Source organism: Camelina sativa, chromosome 16, assembly GCF_000633955.1.
Source record: "Camelina sativa cultivar DH55 chromosome 16, Cs, whole genome shotgun sequence".
Classification (NCBI taxonomy): domain Eukaryota; kingdom Viridiplantae; phylum Streptophyta; class Magnoliopsida; order Brassicales; family Brassicaceae; genus Camelina; species Camelina sativa.
In genome coordinates, this window is record NC_025700.1 from 14116871 (window position 1) to 14127249 (window position 10379).

Here is a 10379-nt window from a genome sequence, read left to right on the forward strand (position 1 = left end):
TTCCTTTGCCTTCCTCTCCACCTCTGAGCTCTTTCTACTAACTTCAGCAAGTCTTGCATCAACAGCACGCAGCTTTGCCTCAACTTCAAGAGATTTTTCTTCGACACTTCTTACCAATGCATTTGCCTCAGTCAACTTTGAGTCAGCTGTAAATTTGATCTCTGCGTTTTCAGAGAGTAGTTCCCGCAGAGCCTTCTCCAGCTGCAACAGTTTAATAAGAGTGTCATATGTGCTAAAAAAAAATATGCTTATGGCCGAAAAAAAGAATCAGAAAGAAACTTACATCATGTGAACATTGCTTCTCAATCCCCAAAGCTTTCCTCAACCCTTCTTCCCTCTTCTCAACATCTGCTATAGCAACCATATGGGCATTACGTTCCCGCTTAAGACACTCACTAGCCTCTTCAAAATCCTGTTGAAGCTTTTCATATTCCGAACTCCACTCCTTTTTCTCAATCAGAAGAAGACCCATACTGTGTTGGTATTCAAAAAGCTGTGTTTTTTTTTTACCAGAACAACACAAACATTAGTTGTGTGTAAACTCAAAAGATCCAAACAGTAAGAATCACTACTATTCACAATTAAACAATTCCATTTCCATATAACACATTCTTAAAGATTCTTGAACTAAATTGGCAAAGCGACAAAGTACAATTAGAGGAAAACATTGCCATTGAACACAAAAAAGATAAAAGTAGCGAACAAGCTCACCTCTTTTTCAAGCTCTGAAATCTTCTCAGGCAAAATTCTTGGATCATCGAATTGGATCTGACTAACCCGACCCGAAACAGGGGTCACCATGTCTAAACCCTTTCCGTGCCTAGACCCGTTCGAATCTGGATTCCTAGCTTTCGTTGGTGTAGACCAACGTTGCCACAAAGGCGTGGTCATCCTTTCCAATTTCGCCCCAAAAACAAAAAAAAAAACCCTAACTTTGTGACCTAATTCGGAAATTGAACTCGAGAAATCAAAACCCAGATACCCAAAATCCGAAACCCTCTTGACTTTTTCTCGACTTCTTCAGTCTCTCTCTCTCTCTGTGAGAAATCTCCAATTAATGGATAAAGTTTGAAGCTTTATCTTGTTCTTCTAAAGATGGCTCCGGATTTGAACGGAGTTCCTAAATTCCGGTATCGAAACTGATTTGAAGTCCGACAACGTCTCTTAAGCAAATCTCTCTCTCCTCTCTCTCCCTTGTCTGTGCTGGAACCTTTTTTGTGTGGCTCTCGCACGGATCCGTTTCACGTTCTTCCCTTTTTTTTCATATGTTAATTATAAAAGTGGACCCTAATTTTTTACTTTATTTACATTTATGGCCGCCGTCTTAAAGATTTGCTCGAAGGTTCCGTAAGGGTATATTTGGTATTTAATGGGGTGATTACAACGGTTATGCGTTGTGCAAGTGTGGAACTTTTTTTAAGACGAAACTATCCTTTTAAAGTAGTAGTAGTTAATAAGACTCTTTGACCCCGGCGTGGTGGTTTAGGAGTGCTTGACTGGGTTTATTTGCAATAGTATGCGTGTTATTTGCAATAGTATGCAATAGTTAAATGTTTTTGTACTATTGATACGATTGGTATAGGCAAAAAATTTAATACTTAAAATCCACAACTTTTTTTTCAAAATCCACAAAATTATAATATTAAAAAAATTTGAAAATTTTATATTTTTAATTTGGACAAAAAAAAATATGAATTTGGATAATTAACATAAATGTTACCAAACAAATTACATTAAAAGTTAGACTATTAGATTTTACAAATGTTTGTGTGTGCTGTTACTTTCACTTTTGATAGTCAATTATGGTGTCATTAAAAAACCAGGTAGCATATATGAAAAAAATAAAATCATGTACAATTTGGAATGTGGATAATACGGAAAAAAGGAATAAAGTATATAAAAGAAATAAAAAGAAAGGCCAAGCTGGCTAAGAGCTGTTGAGTTGCAGGTTGTGACTTGTGCATATGGCTGCTGTTGTGTTGGACGCAAGCATATGTTGTGTCTCCACGTGCTCCCATCATTGTGCTGTCTTGTTCTCTTTTTTTTTTGGATTCATTTTTGGCTTCCTAGTATTAAATGTCTTAATGATATACAGTATATGATTAGTATATTTTGATATTTTAAACTTAAATTTTGGCAGTAGACACAATAGACTGATGTGTATTTTTTTTGGGAAAATATTGTAAAAAGCTGAACTTTGCAAAAGTGGTGAAAAAAGTATCAACTTTGAATGTGTTGAAATAAATCTCTAATTTTTATTAACTTTCTTGTTTAATCATAAATTTTTGTTGACTTTGCCAAATAAGGAACATCGTTAAATCATCAAACAGAAGAAATTAACTGAATTAAATATTTGTTATGTGATTCTGTTAAATCTAAAACGACGTCGTTTTGAATTTAAAAAAAAATTACAAAGATGTGAATCGAACCACTTACCTCTGTAACGTCCGCGAACCAAAACCTAGCGTTTTGGGGTGGGTGTCGATCGACACTCATGGTTGTGTCGGTCGACACCACTTATTCTGGTTCGACCAGATTAATTTAATTATCGATTTGAACCGGCTTGGTTTAGGAAAAACCATTGGACCAAATTATAAAAGGGAATTGTTGACCAGAAGGGTTTTGGGAGTATTATTTTGTCTGCCGCTTTGTGTTTTTTTGAGAGAATAAGGAGAGAAACTGTTCTTGAGGTTTTAGATAGAGTTTGTGAGATTTGAAGGTGTTTTTGGAGAGATCTTGCTGTGAGAGTGAAGATCCAAGGCTATGAACGTGGTGGGAAGGTTTCTGTGGTGTTAGCTTCGTCTTTTGGGCTTAGATCTCTCTGTTGGCTAAGGTGAGTGCATGACCATGGCTTATCTAAGCTAAAATCTTTGTTTCTGTGATATTGTGTGTTGTTTGGTTGTTTGTTTTGGTTGTTTGTGAGTTTTTCGTAGCTCCTGAGGCTTGGATTCGTTCCTGGGATTGTGTGGGACGAAGAGGAGAAGTTTGGAGGCGAGATTCGGAGGTTCCGTTCGAAGGAAATCACTGCTCGACACCAACGCGAGGACAACTCGGAAACTTGGCGAGTGTCGGTCGACACCATGTGGAGGTGTCGGTCGACACCGTTAGGGTTTTGGGGGTGTCGAGCAGGTGTCGGTCGACACCCAAGTGGTGTAGACACCAGATGTCCAGTGTCGGTCGACACCCTCTGACAGTAACCGGATCGTGTCTGGTCACTTGTGCATGTTCCTGGTTTGTTTTATTGTTGTTATTTGTGGCATGAGAGATCTTATTGCTTGTGTGTATAACACAGTAGATGGGAGGATTGTCTCACTGAGTATTTATCAAATACTCATGCATCTCAATTTGTGTTTGTGGTGCAGGTAAAGGCAAAGTGTGATCGTGGAATCAAGGCAATGAAGAGGAAGCTGTTCTAGGGACTCGATTGTATGTTGTCTGGCATTGCTAGGTTGCTAGAGTTGGGTCATTAGAAACATTGCTAGGTTTCTGGTTCTATGTTTCCTGTTGGTTGAAATTATTGAAGATTGGTTTTGTTATATTAATGGTTTATTAGTGGATATTTATTGGTTATTGATATTGGTTATTTCTGCTGTTGGTTGTGGTTGCGGTTAGGTGGCTAGTGGGTATGGGACCACTAGTTGTAGTTTATATATATTATTATTATTTCTTATTATTATTTATTATTAAAAAAAACGGGTCAGGTCATTTCAGTTTGGTATCAGAGCTCTTACGGTTCTAGGTTTGGGTTCACTAGGTTTCTGTTGTGATGTATGGGATTGCATGTCTTGATTGATTATGTGAGTTAATCAATTGTGTGTGGCATGGAGTCCTAGAACATCTTCTTCGAGCCTACAGTGTGATTCCACAATGAGTTTTTGTGTTTTTGTGTTTTTGTGTTATGTTAAGATTGCTTGTTAGCCTCTGTTCTTGGAAGTGCAGTGGTTTAAGGTGTTTGAGTTGTTGGTCGTGGACGTGGGCGTTATCGTGGTCATGGTCGGACGAGTTTCCGAGGCCAGCGAGTGTGTGTTGGATCTCGGGTTTTGGATGTGTTGACCAATGGTTCAGGGTTCTATTGACCGGAGCGGTTGTGAATGTGTGGCTGTTGTGCCAGGATTATGAGGCTGGTGGTGTTGGAGTCCCGAGAAGGGGAATTGCAGCAGGTTTGAGCCAAGAAAGGCATGTTTACCAGATATATAAGTTCACGAGAAGCCTTTATGGTAGGATAATCTAATCGTTGCGACGATTTTGGTTTACGTTCATTAGAGATGGACAGGGTTGCTAGATTCAAGGTTTTGGTAATCATGTTGAGGGAAACCAAGGCAAGTGGTTTGAGTTGGCAGCTTGCAAAGCATTCGATGCGGTGAATCAGAATATGCGAACGTATGGTACTTGTTTGTTTTATTACGCTCGTATTGATGATTTGTTGTGGAGAATTGCTAAACGGGAAGCTAATTTTGTAATAAGCTATCTTGTGGAAGTTTCCTTAAGAGACAAGTTACTAGAACTTCTTGGATGGACAAGAGGTGATGATATCCGGGTGGTGGTGAATTGATGTCAGCATACTTGATTATTAGTCTAGTAGAACTGAGGAAGAAAATTGGGGATTCTTACGTCTTATCACTTCACCGTGGGGAGCATCGGTGTAGTTTGTCAAGTAAAAGGACGTGGTATGGGTATGAGTTCGTGGCGATGCCGTTTGGGTCGACTACCGCACCAGCTGCGTTTATGAGATTGATGAACAGCGAGTTTCAGGAGTTTCTGGACGTGTCTGTCATCATTTTCATCGACGACATCCTGGTTTATTCTAAGAGTCTTGAAGAGCATGTAGTGCATTTGAGGGCAGTTTGGGAGAAGCTGCGGGAGCAGAAGTTGTTTGCTAAGTTGAGCAAGTGTAGTTTCTGGTAGCGGGAGATGGGTTTTCTGGGTCACATTGTGTCTGCAGATGGAATTTCTGTGGATCCGGAGAAGATTCAGGCTATAAGGGATTGGCCTAGACCACAGAATGCCACGGAGATCAGGAGTTTTCTCGGGTTGGCAGGGTATTACAGGAGATTTGTGCAGGGGTTTGTGAGCAGAGCACGTCCTATGACTAAGTTGACCGGGAAGAATGTTCATTTTGTCTGGTCACAGGAGTGTGAGGAGGGCTTTGCAAGCCTGAAAGAGATGTTGAATACTGCTCCAGTGTTGGCTTTGCCCGAGCAGGGAGAACCCTATGTGGTTTATACAGATGCATCGAGAGTGGGTTTGGGATGTGTGTTGATGCAGCATGGGAAGGTGATTGCCTATGCTTCGCGGCAGTTGTGGAAGCATGAGGACAACTATCCTACTCATGACTTGGAGATGGGTGCTGTAGTTTTTGCCCAGAAGATTTGGAGATTTTATCTTTATGGTGCAAACGTACAGGTGTTTACAGATCATAAGAGCCTAACGTATATATTCACTCAGCCCGAGCTGAACTTGAGGCAGAGGCGGTGGATAGAGCTGGTGACGGATTATGATCTTGATATAGCCTATCATCCCGGTAAGGCTAACTTGGTTGCAGATGCTTTGAGTCGGAAGCGGGCGGCTTCGGCTCAGGAGCAGGATATGGATTCTCTGGTATGAGAGATCAGCGCGTTGAGTTTGTGTGCGGTTTTTTAGGAGCCGTTGGGTTTGATTGCAGCTGATAGAGCAGATTTGTTGAACAGAGTGCGGTTGGCTCAGGAGTCGGATTTGGGGCTGGTGAATGCCTCAAAAGATGTTGACTCAAAGTATCAGGTTTCGGCTAATGGTAATATTCTGGTGCATGGGCGGATCTGTGTGCCCAAAGATGAGGAGTTGAGGCAGGAGATTCTGAGATAGGCTCATGCGAGCATGTTCTCTATTCATACAGGAGCGACTAAGATGTACCGTGATCTCAAGAGGTACTATCACTTGGTCGGGATGAAGAAGGACGTGGCTAGTTGGGTTGCGAGGTGCGATGTGTATCAGCTAGTGAAGGCTGAGCATCAGGTACCAGGTGGATTACTGAAGAGTCTTCCCATTCTAGAGTGGAAGTGGGATATGATTACTATGGACTTCGTGATGGGTTTGCCAGTGTCCTGGACGTTTGATGCTATTTGGGTTATTGTGGACCGGTTGACTAAGTCGGCACATTTTCTGGCCATTAAGAAGACTGATGGAGCAGCAGTCTTGGCTAAGAAGTATGTGAAGGAGATAGTCAGGTTGCATTGGGTGCCAGCGAGTATTGTGTCAGATAGGGATTCCAAGTTCACTTCGGTGTTTTGGAGGGCATTTCAGGCAGAGATGGGCATTAAGGTGCATATGAGTACAACTTATCATCCCCAGACAGATGGACAGTCACAGAGGACGATCCAGACGTTGGAGGATTTTCTGAAGATGTGTGTGTTGGATTGGGGTGGCCATTGGGCAGATCACTTGAGCTTGGTAGAGTTTGCTTATAACAACAGTTACCATGCGAGTATTAGCATGGCTCCTTATAAGGCTTTGTATGGGAGGTCGTGTCGTACACCGTTATGCTGGACTCAGGTAGAAGAGCATGTACGGGGCAGATTTTGTTCAGGAGACCACGGAGAAGATTCGGGTTCTCAAGATGAACATGAAGGAAGCTCAGGATCGGCAGAGGAGTTATGCCGATAGGAGGAGGAGAGATCTTGACTTTCAGGTTGGAGATAGAGTGTACCTCAAGATGGCCATATTGCGGGGTGCGAACAGGTCATTGACTGAGACTAAGTTGAGTCCGAGGTATATGGGTCCGTTCAGAGTGATTGAGCGATTTGGACCAGTGGCATATAGGCTGGAGTTACCTGAGGTTATGCGTGCATTCCATAAGGTTTTCCATGTGTCTGTGTTGCGGAAGTGTCTCCGTGAGGTTGACCAGTTGTTGGCTAAGATCCATGAGGATCTTCAACCCAACATGACTTTGGAGGAGAGACCAGTGAGGGTTCTCGAGAGGAGGATCAAGGAACTTTGGAAGAAGAAGATTCCTTTGATGATAGTCCTGTGGGACTGTGATGGTGTGGAGGAGCAGACGTGGGAGCCTAAGGCGAGGATGAAGACAAGGTTTAAGAAGTGGTATGAGAAGCAAGCCACGACTTGAGCTTGCCTAGCCTGGCCCCATTTGTAGTCCGTAGCTGGAGCGGGAATGGAGTATTCCAGCTCATCTCTCTTGTTACTTGGTCGCTTGGGGTGGTTGGTTGTTCGACTCAATAACAAGATGAGGTGGTGTTTGGGGTACAAAATTTCCGCAANAGAAGAGCATGTACGGGGCAGATTTTGTTCAGGAGACCACGGAGAAGATTCGGGTTCTCAAGATGAACATGAAGGAAGCTCAGGATCGGCAGAGGAGTTATGCCGATAGGAGGAGGAGAGATCTTGACTTTCAGGTTGGAGATAGAGTGTACCTCAAGATGGCCATATTGCGGGGTGCGAACAGGTCATTGACTGAGACTAAGTTGAGTCCGAGGTATATGGGTCCGTTCAGAGTGATTGAGCGATTTGGACCAGTGGCATATAGGCTGGAGTTACCTGAGGTTATGCGTGCATTCCATAAGGTTTTCCATGTGTCTGTGTTGCGGAAGTGTCTCCGTGAGGTTGACCAGTTGTTGGCTAAGATCCATGAGGATCTTCAACCCAACATGACTTTGGAGGAGAGACCAGTGAGGGTTCTCGAGAGGAGGATCAAGGAACTTTGGAAGAAGAAGATTCCTTTGATGATAGTCCTGTGGGACTGTGATGGTGTGGAGGAGCAGACGTGGGAGCCTAAGGCGAGGATGAAGACAAGGTTTAAGAAGTGGTATGAGAAGCAAGCCACGACTTGAGCTTGCCTAGCCTGGCCCCATTTGTAGTCCGTAGCTGGAGCGGGAATGGAGTATTCCAGCTCATCTCTCTTGTTACTTGGTCGCTTGGGGTGGTTGGTTGTTCGACTCAATAACAAGATGAGGTGGTGTTTGGGGTACAAAATTTCCGCAAGGCAGTCTTTTGGAGGAAAGTTTCCTGAATTAGAAGTTTCTATAAGTGGAAAGTTTCCAGATGTGGTAAGTGCTAAAAAATGGAAAGTTTTATGTGAGTTAGAATTTGTCCATTTTTGGTGGGGGAGAGCCTGGGAGAGGGCTTGCGTGGCCTTTGTGGCGGGCTGTTTAGCCGTTGTGTGGCCTTTGTGGCTGGCTGTTTAGCCATTGTGTGGCCTTCGTGGCGGGCCTTTTAGGCATTGTGTGGCCTTCGTGGCGGGCTGTTTAGCCATTGTGTGGCCTTTGTGGTGGGCTGTTTAGCCATTTTGTGGCCTTCGTGACGGGCTGCTTAGCCATTGTGTGGCCTTCGTGGCGGGCTATTTAGCCATTGTGTGGCTTTCGTGGCGGGCTGTTTAGCCAGAGTGCATGTTGAGGCGACCCTTCGGGACAGATGGTCTTCGTGACGGTCCTTCGGGACGAGTGGCCTTGGTGGCGGACCTGTTGAGGACATTTGTTTGGTCTTTGTGGCGGTCCTGTTTAGGACATTTGTTTGGCCTTGGTGGCTGTCTTGATTAGGACATTTGTATGGCCTTTGTGGCGGTCCTGTTTAGGACATTTATATGGCCTTCGTGGCGGCCCGTGGGGCAGTGAGATGATCCTTAGCTGGTCATGGGGTATTCCAGTGAGGGGATATGTGGTTGGTAGGATATTGTGTTGTCTTACGCGAGCCACGGGAAGGGAACCTGGTTAGGGATAAGACTCAGACGTTTTCAGAATTGTATGCTTGCGACTCTTGGGGGACTTCGGTTCTCCTAGTACCGCCATATTCCAAAACTTTGTGGCTTGGGAGTGTAGTTTGTATATCGACTTCGGATGACGATCCAAAGGCGCGCTGTAGGGTGACGACCCGAGAGACGAATATTGGATTTCTCCTTATACATTATGGCATGCGGGTTTAGGCCCGATGAGGAGCCAACATTATGGCATGCAGACGTAGGTCTTATGAAGAGCCAATAAAAAATCAAGGTTTTGGCCTATGAGACAAGGAGAGTCCAAAAGTCGAGAGCAAATAACGCCTCGAGCGTGAGTCTATCACATAGAGGTGACCTTTCTTATATCGTTCGGAGGAGTGTGGACCGTGGAGTCGGTAGCACATGAGTCCTTGGCTGAGTGTTTATCGAGATTCGAGGACGAATCTATTTTGGTGGGGGAGAATTGTAACGCCCGCTAACCAAAACGTAGCGTTTTGGGGGTGGGTTTCGATCAACACTCATGGTTGTGTCGGTCGACACCACTTATTCTGGTTTGACCATATCGATTTAATTATCGATTTGAACCAGTTAGGTTTAGGAAAAACCATTGGACCGGATTATATAAGGGAATTGTTGACCAGAAGGGTTTTGGGAGTATTATTTAGTCTACCGCTTTGTGTTTTTTTTGAGAGAAGAAGGAGAGAAACTGTTCTTGAGGTTTTAGAGAGATTTTGTGAGATTTGAAGGTGTTTTTGGAGAGATCTTGCTGTGAGAGTGAAGATCCAAGGCTAGGAACGTGGTGGGAAGGTTTCTGTGGTGTTAGCTTCGTCTTTTGGGCTTAGATCTCTCTGTTGGCTAAGGTGAGTGCATGATCATGGCTTATCTAAGCTAAGATCTCTGTTTCTGTGATATTGTGTGTTGTTTGGTTGTTTTGTTTTGGTTGTTTGTGAGTTTTTCGTATCTCCTGAGGCTTGGATTCGTTCCTGGGATTGTGTGGGACGAAGAGGAGAAGTTTGGAGGCGAGATTCGGAGGTTCCGTTCGAAGGAAATCACTGCTCGACAGAGGTGTCGGTCGACATTAATGTGGTGTCGGTTGACACCAACGCGAGGACGGCTCGGAAACTTGGCGAGTGCCGGTTGACACCATGTGGAGGTGTCGGTCGACACCATTAGGGTTTTGGGGGTGTCGAGCAGGTGTCGGTCGACACCCAAGTGGTTTTGGTCGACACCAGATGTCCAGTGTCGGTTGACACCTTCTGGTATTGGTCGACACCCTCTGACAGTAACCGGATCGTGTCGGGTCACTTATGCATGTTCCCGGTTTGTCTTATTGTTGTTGTTTGTGGCATGAGAGATCTTATTGTTTGTGTGTATAGCCCAATAGATGGGAGGATTGCCTCACTGAATATTTATCAAATACTCATGCATCACAATTTGTGTTTGTGGTGCAGGTAAAGGCAAAGTGTGATCGTGGAATCAAGGCAATGAAGAGGAAGATGTTCTAGGGACTCGATTGTATGTTGTCTGGCATTGCTAGGTTGCTAGAGTTGGGTCATTAGAAACATTGCTAGGTTGCTGGTTCTATGTTTTCTGTTGGTTGAAATTATTGAAGATTGGTTTTGTTATTGCCAATCTGCTCCGGGAAGTAATCGTTTGGTTGTTGTATATTTTATCAGTC

The 10379-nt window shown here is 43.9% G+C and overlaps 1 protein-coding gene across 3 annotated transcripts in view; it reads right to left on the reverse strand.

Moving 5' to 3' along the window:
• LOC104750516 (protein CROWDED NUCLEI 1) overlaps positions 1–1253 on the reverse strand; it is a 5615-nt gene extending 4362 nt beyond the window's left edge. The window contains exons 1-3 of one of the 3 annotated variants that reach the window (XM_010472320.2): positions 712–1253; positions 284–493; positions 10–201 (exon numbers count right to left, since the gene is read on the reverse strand). In XM_010472320.2, coding sequence (XP_010470622.1) covers positions 10–201; positions 284–493; positions 712–891 — 582 coding nt within the window. In that variant the 5' untranslated portion in view covers positions 892–1253. The remainder of the gene's footprint in view (positions 1–9; positions 202–283; positions 494–711) is intronic. The other 2 variants (XM_010472319.2, XM_010472321.2) reach the window with 2 other exon arrangements.